The sequence below is a fragment of the Hippichthys cyanospilos genome, chromosome 1 (genome assembly GCF_059441005.1).
Source record: "Hippichthys cyanospilos isolate Australia breed blue-spotted pipefish chromosome 1, RoL_Hcya_1.0, whole genome shotgun sequence".
Classification (NCBI taxonomy): domain Eukaryota; kingdom Metazoa; phylum Chordata; class Actinopteri; order Syngnathiformes; family Syngnathidae; genus Hippichthys; species Hippichthys cyanospilos.
In genome coordinates, this window is record NC_142369.1 from 9,202,060 (window position 1) to 9,211,613 (window position 9,554).

General features: G+C 37.9%; 1 protein-coding gene across 1 annotated transcript; it reads right to left on the reverse strand.

Annotated features, from left to right (window-relative positions):
• Positions 1–234: 234 nt before the first annotated feature.
• Positions 235–4,590, reverse strand: tex261 (testis expressed 261). The gene is made up of 6 exons (XM_088421201.1): positions 4,380–4,590; positions 2,708–2,787; positions 2,489–2,642; positions 2,343–2,410; positions 1,356–1,458; positions 235–938 (listed from the first exon to the last, which is right to left on the reverse strand). Exons 1-6 carry the CDS (start codon positions 4,447–4,449, stop codon positions 823–825), a joined length of 591 nt encoding a protein of 196 aa, XP_088277327.1. The 5' UTR covers positions 4,450–4,590; the 3' UTR covers positions 235–822.
• Between the last annotated feature and the right edge of the window lie 4,964 nt (positions 4,591–9,554).

Sequence of the window (9,554 nt, forward strand, 5' to 3'; positions counted from 1 at the left end):
TTTTTTAATCTCAACAGAACTTAACAGAAAGTGTTTTTTTTTTTTTTTAATGGTTCTCAACCAGTCTCTTGAATACCAAGTCAAAGTCAAGTAGAGTCCTTCATAAATTATAGCAGTTAAGCCCCTTGTCCGGGCAACCAAAGTCTGACTTAAATCACGTGACTCAAGGCCTCTGCTTACTAGACATCATCCAAACATTCCAAATCGAAAAGGACCCAGACAAATAAACAACAGTAGTCAAGAACGATTTTACTCAAGTCAAAATGGCTTCCATTAGTTTGCCAATGCTTGAAACTCCCAAATCCAATACAAACTGCCTTTTGTATGCTATAGGGAACGCGATTGCAGCAGCTTTTCTCACAAAAGGTCCTCATTGACATTTTCAGGCTATGTGCGCATTTGCTGCTCAAATCAAGGTAGAAAAAATGTGCTCGTCCAAAACAGTCCAGCAGGTGTGAGGTCTGAACTTCGACGTGTTTCGATGGGCGCTTCTGAATCGCAGCCAGTTTAAAACATTACTAAATCAACTCCCAAGCTTTCATAAATAGCAGTCTTGCAACCTTTGTGTGCGGAACTTTTACTCGACTGACCCAGGCAACGAATGGCGAGATTTCTGGTTATGTCTCGCAAAAATCCGACATGCTTTTGAAGCACTTTACCAAGGCGGTCCAAGGATCTCTTCAAATCGTCATCTGGCATGGCAGGAGGTGCTGCTGCACACATCATTGGTCCCTCCTCTTGCGCCACAGTTACATCGGTATCCCAAACGCATACACATGATTCCCGCAGTGCAGCCCACCCGACCCCCTTGAGTCCAGTGCCTCAGTACATTTTCTGCCTGCTGGGCAGCACGGCCTCCTTGAGGAAGGAGAACACCAGGAGGATGCCAGAGCGCTTCCCTCGCTTGCCCTTGGTGAAATAATTGGACACCACATCATCTAAAGAAAAAAAGACGGATAGCAACAAATTAATTGAATATTCATAGTGTCCCGTCGCTTGTTGTTGCTCTGGAATGTTCACTTTATCATTCGTGACTTGTTCTGGGTCCTTAAGAGTCAAAAATGAAAATTGGGTCATTCATATTTTCTGATTCTAACTTCATTCCGTTTAAAATAATAACACATGGGGTGCGGGTGTGTGTTTGTAATGAAGGCATCGTCAACTAATTCTTTTGTTTCATACACCAACTAGAATTTGAATCTTTTGGCTGCAGGAAAACAAAACTCTAAACTTTAAAGAGGGATTTTTGGAGATATTGACCCGTATTTATCATTTAAGCAAAACACGCGGACCCTTTCGCCAGAGACGCTCACACTTTTATCTGGTCCTTTTGCCAATGCCACCAAGTTACTTACCGCCTTGCTGCACAGTGGATGGAAGCACATTTTCGCCCGCTGACAGTGACACAAAAAAGGCAAAGGGGATCACCCAGAGGCAGATCGTGAAATACGCCAGCACCTGAACAAATAAACGGAACAAATAACTGAGTAAATATTTGCTATTTAGACTCTAACAACCAAGGCACAAAAACATGTTGAAAAAAAATACAAAAATGTTTTCTTCTTCCTATTTTTTAAATCAGTGGTACCCAACCCCTGGTTTGCGGACCGGTACCGGTCTGTGGATCAACTGGTACCGGGCAGTGTGGGCTGCACCCAAAAAAATGTTTTGGAGATGATTTAGTTCACAGGTGTCAAACTCAAGGCCCGATCCGGCCCGCCACATCATTTCACGCGGCCCGCGAAACGCCCATTCCAATTCAAGTTTCCGGTCCAAAAATCACATTTGTAAGTCAATTTGAAATTGTTTGGGGGAAAAAGCAAGCACTTTTTGCCCTCACACTCTTTCTGATTTCAAAACTAGTTGGAAGTGTGACAAATACACCCAAAATGCCCCCCATGATCACTAATTGAAGAAAAATGAATAAATTAATTAATTTCAGAATTTTTTCTTGTAAACAAAGGACAGACAACCTTCCGAATTTCCACTTTATATACACAATATCTTAGAAAATACCAGAATTCAACTCTAAAATTAAGGATGTGTCCTATACACAGGTGCGTCCTGTATTTGGGTTATTATGGTAATATTGGTTTCTTGTAGGATTTTTTTGCCACCCCTAAAAAAGCAAATTCCACAAATTTGTTTCTATAACTTTGGATTACAAACCATCAATTTGGTCTGTATATATCTAATGACAAAATGAGGCTTTTAAGATCTATTTGGTTGCAACGTTACAATGGCCGAGAGGGAAGCCGTAACTACAAAGCAGCCGGTGACGAAAATGAGTCTGACACCCCTGCCCTACTGCATGTATGGAATCTGATGGGAGTCGAAGTTACCTCTGAGAAAGGATAATACTCCTGTGCAAAAAACTGGAAAGCCATGTAGTGGTTGACCACGACCAACACTGCAGTGGGAGAGAGAACGATTTACACATGGAAACCATCACATGGCAGCAGGCAAGATGAGGGCTGACGACGCGGACCACAGGAGAGGATGAAGTTGGGCGAGCTCAGTAGGATGTAAGGGAAGGTCTGAAGCAGGCCAAAGTAGACCAGGTTAGTGAAGAGTCCCACCGCCATCATTAATGTTGGGAAGCCTTCAAAAATGTAAAGCCCTGCCAGCACGCCTGTCGAAAACTGAAAAAAGGAACAGATGAGACGCCGGGCCACATGCGTTCAAGTATGTCTAGTGACTGGCTTACCAGGATCATGTACTTTATTATTCGACTGGTAGCAACTGTGTACTCTTCTATTAGTTCGGCCAAGTAGTATAGACCAGCAGCTGAAATTAAGTGGAGAAAAAAAATGCCACAGTTAACAGTCATTAGAGTTAGAATATATATATATATATATATATATATATATATATATATATATATATATATATATATATATATATATATATATGTGTGTGTGTGTGTGTGTGTGTGTGGTAAAGGAGGCAGATTACACATGATTGGAGACTATATTCATTTTCACTAAAAGTAAAATATTTGGATCAAAATTTACCTAAAAAAAATACAAACAAAAAATATATTTTAGACAACATACGCCTTTAATGAAAAATTCTAACATAAAGTTCAAGGCGCTCTCAAGGTCATCAGCATGTCTTAAATTTTTTTATGAAAATGTTGACAAGTAAATAACTCTTGATAGTTTTCTGTATAAAATCAAACTATCCAAAATTTCAAAATAAAATCTATAAATTTAACTTTTTTATTTTGAACAAAAACAAATGGTGCTGAGTAATCCCATAAACAGCACATCCATGACTTAAACAAATAGCTCCCTCAAATCGACACAGTTTTAAAGCATTACCAATACATATTATTTTTAGCTATTAATTGTCAACAGATGTTTAAAACAGGCTGATGCCAGTATTTGTCTAAATTCTAAATATCAGTGCCACTCAGGCTCTCACGTAAGAGAGTTGCACAACTGCACCACAGTAGGGGCAAGGCTGTATTGGAAATAGGCGGAGGTTTTCTGTCAAAGAGCTGTGAAAGGAATAGATCGGATTTCTGAGAAAAATGCAGTACATAAAGCTAACAAGTGATGTTAAAATCATTTTATTATAGCTTCCATTTCAACACTGAGTGCTTACAGAATGCTTTTATTCTATTTTTAAATGCAGAGGGTTGCAAAAAGGATTATTTGGGAGAGCTAATACATTGACGAATTACTTCATGCAAAAATTGTCCGAATCTTAGCCTTTGCACTTTTTTAAATACTTTATAACATAGACTAAAGATTATATATCTCCCCCACAAAAAGGGTGATTTCTGATAAAAGGTTATCACTGTTGTGCAGTTTAAAAAAACAAATAGCGGAAAAAGTGTTCTCAAGCAGTCAAATGTAGCTCATTTTGATGTAAGCGTTAACAGTCTAAATATAAATGTAATAAACTCATTATACGTAATCGACTGGTTAAATGGCCATCGGAACTTTGCTCAGTCAAATGTCAAAAACATTCTAAATCTTCCTCAGGGCATCCCCATTGCAAATTTGTTCAAAATAAAATTCCCACGTTCGTACATTTGACCTCTTGCTTTTAAATCTTATGACTGATTCAAACCATTCGGACTCCAAACAGGTCAGCACAATTAGGACGTTTACAAAACCATTTATCGTCTCACCAAATTTAATTACAATCAATTATTCTACAAAATGAGTTGCGTCTAGTTACTATTACGACATTGTGCTTCCTGTGTTGGATCTGTTTGAAGCTAAATTATTAAAACCATTCATATTAGCAGCGCACACACCCGTAATGTAAACTATGTCTTTAACATGCTCAAACTTCGCTTTGTAAACACGGCTAACGTTAGCATCAGTTTGCTAGCTCGGGCTGTATTAGCGCTTTCGAGCACGTACCAATCGCTAGAGTGACGAAGGACACCTGGATCAACAGCGACAGCCAGCTCAGCAAATAAATAAACCACATTATTCCGCATGAGAAAGGACACGTATAAAAAAAGAAGGAAGAGGGAAAAGACAATCCAGTTAGCTGCTAAGTTAGCAATGCTAACATATACCGCAGTTCCGGTCAAAGGTTCTCTCTATCTCTCATGAGCGCAGGCTAAAGAGAACGTTGGAGGAGGGCCCGCGGAGTCTTTTCTTTTGCCTGCAGCGCCACCTTCCGCTGGAGGACAACAGCGGTCTTACGTGGCATGTACAATCAATGCTTATGCACTACGAACCGATAACATTTGCTTACATAATCTCGAGTTTTGTCATTTTTGTTAAATTTTCATTATTATTATTGTCATTATCTATCTACCTATCTATCTATCTATCTATCTATCTATCTATCTATCTATCTATCTATCTATCTATCTATCTATCTATCTATCTATCTATCTATCTATCTATCTATCTATCTATCTATCTATCTATCTATCTATGTAGTTTTCACATTTTGCTCAGTTGTTATATATAATCTATGTTGGAAGTAATCAATCAAACTTTTTAACTGTGGCTTAAAAAAAATCATGTTCTCTTCAACAGCAATTATTTTCTTTGTTGAAATGATTAGCAAAAGAGTACATTAATTGGTTTCAGCCCCAACAAAGAATACCAACAGAATTTTATGTAACATTTTTTAGTACCAACATTTTTTTTTTATGTAACATGTTTTTAATGAAAATATCAGAACTCAACATTATTGGGCTTTGGAAGATAATGAACATAACGGGAAAAAAAACGAAATAGTAATTGCAACATGAGTTCATGCTTCAATGCATATTGACATAGTGCTGCTCCTTCTGGTGTGCACAGTTTGACCACCAGGAGGCAGTACAATATTTACATGGTAAAGGTTGTTAAACAATATATGCTTGTGAGTATAAATTAAACTTTTCACATGTATTGCTGCACCATGTGTTTTCAAATATTAGAAGAAGGTGTGCCTCCTCTCGTCTAAAAATCATTGCATTATTACATCAATCACTACATGTTTTTGGTCATCAGCAGTTACATTCGCCACCAAAGTAATTGGACGTTTACTGAACAAAGCCACCACAGTGACAGCATGATTATCTTTTGTGAAATGACTCAAAACACAGTGTTGCAAACTATTATAAGCAGCAGTTATGGAAGAAAGGTTGCCACAGCCGCCTGAAAACGAAGAGTATTGATTAATGAAATCATGTTGCTGTTTCTGACATGCTTACTACGTTTGTAGGTAGGAGTTATTCAACTGCAAAATGATTTTTGGAGTTGCGTAAACATGGTTTATAGAAAAAAAAAACGGAAAAAATATTGACTAACTTAGAATTATAGTATAATTCACAGATTCACAAAATTACAATATCAGAGGGTAGATCATTAATCTGTGAAGCCTCTTTTAGTTGCATTTTCATTCGGTAGGGTGCATTTATCTTTAGTAAATTAAAATATGTGCCTAGAGTCATAATTAGGCTTGGCTGGCATTGATAGAGCAAAAAAGCTTACCTATAAAAAGGTGAATTCAATTTAAGTTTTTAACATGACAGATTTTAAAAAGCCCACATTAAAGCGCTTTACACAGGACATTCTGAACATAAATTGAACAAAAGTGGAACTTTTATGTCAATGTTTGCTTGCCAACAATTTAAAATGCTTTTTTAAAATTAAAAATCGTTTGATGCGCTTGTTTAGAGGTCTCATGCTATGTTTTTAATGTCAGTTTGTTGAATAAGAGTGTTCAGAGCAGTATGTGAGTGCAGCTGTGTACTATATTAGAGTTTTTCTTTGACAAAATGTAACTAGCTATGGTAAAAATAACTTTTAACGAGTATTTTGATTTATCCATCATTTTCTGCATGCCTTATGCTAGCAGGTAGTACATGACTCAGAGGAAGTGACATCAAGCTAATACAATATCCTCTTTTGATTTTCAGCTGTATTGGATTGTGTCATTTAATCCAATTGATTTTTTTTTTCCGAGAATGCATATTATTGTCAAATTTTGCTACCAAAATATGTTTGTTCTTGACCAGTTAACAGAGCAAACTTGTACATTTAAGAAAAACAATTTAATGTTAGCATACATTTGCAATTATGTTACTCTAAGCCAGTGCTTCTCAATTATATTTTGCAAAGCTCCCCCTAGGAAAGAGAAACGTTTTTGTTCCACACCCATTCACTGCGCTGACTATAATTATGATAATTATCTATAAAAACTTGTATGAGTATACCTTAAACTGTATCCTTTTTAATATTAACCAAAGAAAAAAAGCAATATAAACAAACTTGCAATATGTTAGCTACTTTCAGGTTATGTTACAGGTTAGTCTAAATCAGAAAAAAATAACCAAGTTCAACAAAGCACCTGAAAAAAAAAGATGTCAATACTACTTATTTTATTGCAAATAGAGAAACTTAATTTCGTAAAGGAATTATTCAGCAACATTTTGAAATATATGACAGTACACATTAAACAACTTGTATAAATGTAGCAATGATGGCTAAGCCACATCAAATTGTAACCTTTTTTTTCTTAACAGCATGTATAAAAATGTATTAAAAAAAAAAGTTTAACGCTTAAATAGTCTTCCAACTCTGGAATAACCCACATATCCAAATTATTTGAAGGTTTTACTTCACTCAAAACGTGTACAATTTTGACTCTCGTGCGATTTGAGCTGCCATCTACCAGCAGAAGCGTTTCATCCTTCCCGGTGATGTCAGCATCCATGAATCAATTCTCTCTTCTGCGTGCGTCACACAAACACACACACGCACACACGCACACACACGCAAACACACACACACACACACACACACACACACACACACACACACACACACACACACACACACACTATATGCACAGACCCGACAGCACAGCAGCGCCATGACTCATTATTTCATTCCAAAAGCTGACACGTAGGTGGCGGAAAACAATAAAAAATGAATGCTAGAGAGTGGCAAGGCCGGGCTTCTCATAGATAGCGCTAAATAAAGTTAATACGTAATGTGAAATGGTGTGAAGATGCCAAAATGGCGCCTGAGTCAAAGGTGAGAGAACGGCCTTTATACGATGGCAGAACGGCAAAGCAGGATTTATTTATGCGCGCCTCAGCACACGTATACGGCATCTGTGTGGAAGTGTGAAAACAAAAGGCGACCTGCTGCATCTCTAAATACTTCCAGGATGAATTGTGTCAATCACATTCGGGGCCGCTTACCTCGGGTGAGAGCTTAAATGCGTCCTATGCCGGGCCGAGCTTTAACAGGCCGACACCTCGGGTGAGAAGAATGCTGTTTTTTTAATGGCGCCGTCTTTTAAGTCGCACTTGGATCTGCTTTAAAGGAGGATAGCGATAGTGGACATTAGCCACGTCCCGATGCCTTTCGCGTCCTACATGCAACAAGTTCCCTCTGAATGCAGCATGAATTTGCTTTAGGAAGCTTTAATGGGACACTTGCCACTAGGGCTGAACACCTAAATTCAAATAGGGTGGCAAATGAGAATTAGTTTAAAAATCGATTAAAAAAACAAGCTTTAATGTCCCACACTTTAAGCAAAAAATACATTATTTCAAATGGATAAGGCAATAGCAGTGAACTAAAATTCAGATACTGGTTTGGTTCATTGCATGTCAGAAAAAAAAGCAAAAATGATTTTTTCGTCCAGGTCAAAGCAAATGCTTCTTCAATGGAAGTATGTGCTTTTGAGAGGTTGAAATTCCAAGGATTTGGATATTAAACAAGCGATTAATCGATTAGCAAAAAGGGCTATCGATTAATTAGGTGATCAATCAGTTGTCGATTAATCGTTAAAGTATTACTTTGTAGTAGAATGCAATTTCCAAATTGCAAAGACTTCAATTTGGAATTAAAAAATGGCCTAACTTTGCTTTCTTGTTAGTTTAATGTTTTTATATAAATCATGTTTTTTTTTAGGGTCTAGATAAATAAATCAACTTAAATTATAATTGAAAAAAAATTAAGCCACAGGACTTTTTTTGCATTATCGTTATCTAAAATTTTTGATTTACTGATTTTGGTTTATGTCACACTTCTGTGGTAGGTAGAATTTTGGATTTTTTTAAATGTCGAAACCATTCAGCTGTACCTGTTTTTATTTTAGTCAAGATTAAAAACAGAAATGTTGCAAAAGTATTCACACTCTTTACTCACACTGAAGTACATATATTTATGTGCAAATGATTTGGATTAAATTGGCACAAGAAAAAAATATTTGTCAAAACTAGCAACGGCAACTGAATACACCTTACCTATTTGTGCCTTTTTGTTTTCAAATTAGACGTTTTAAACAAGACGTCTGGTGCAAAAAGACAACACCTAAACAATATGCAGAGTGAAATTTAAAGTCAAATTTACACTTGGAAGAAAGTGTAATCATCAGATTAAAATAAATCCAAGGGTAAATTCTACTCTTTTTACATTGGGTTCAAATATAGCCTTCTTAGAGTAAACCGTTCATAGTTACAAATTACTTGCACTGCGTTACTTCTTTGCCTTCAAAATTGAAGCCAATTTGAGAAAAATGTGGACCAAAACAAACATAAACGCCTTTACAAGCACTGAAGCGGGACACCTCACACCGGCCACAAATACGAAGCCACAAAAGGAGAAAACTGTGCAGGGCGCACAAAAAGGTTTCCCGTTGAAGGCGTGGCACCATCACGCCGCCATGAATGGCCGCTGTTTTCCAAACAGCGAAAACAGACAAATAGCAACGCACACAAGAGCCATTCAGCTCAGGGGAAGGCGGGGTCTCCGACAATGACCTGAGAGGAAAGGGCCCGAAATGCGAGGGAGAACCCTTTCACAGGTAGGGACCCCTGCGAGGAACCCTATTGTGCGCATTTGGGCCAAATGGAAGACGGCGAGCGCAAAGGCCACAATTGACACGCAAAGGTGTCAGGCAAAGACAGGTTGGCCATTCTCTTCAGCCGCACTGATGACCACTAATTACAGGGAAGAGGCGGACGTTTAGAAAGGGAGCGCCTTCATTAGAGCAGCAGCTGGGCCCCGTGACGCTCTGATCTGGCTACAAGTGTGCCGCTTTTGTCCCGCGTGTGTGAACACCGCGGACAA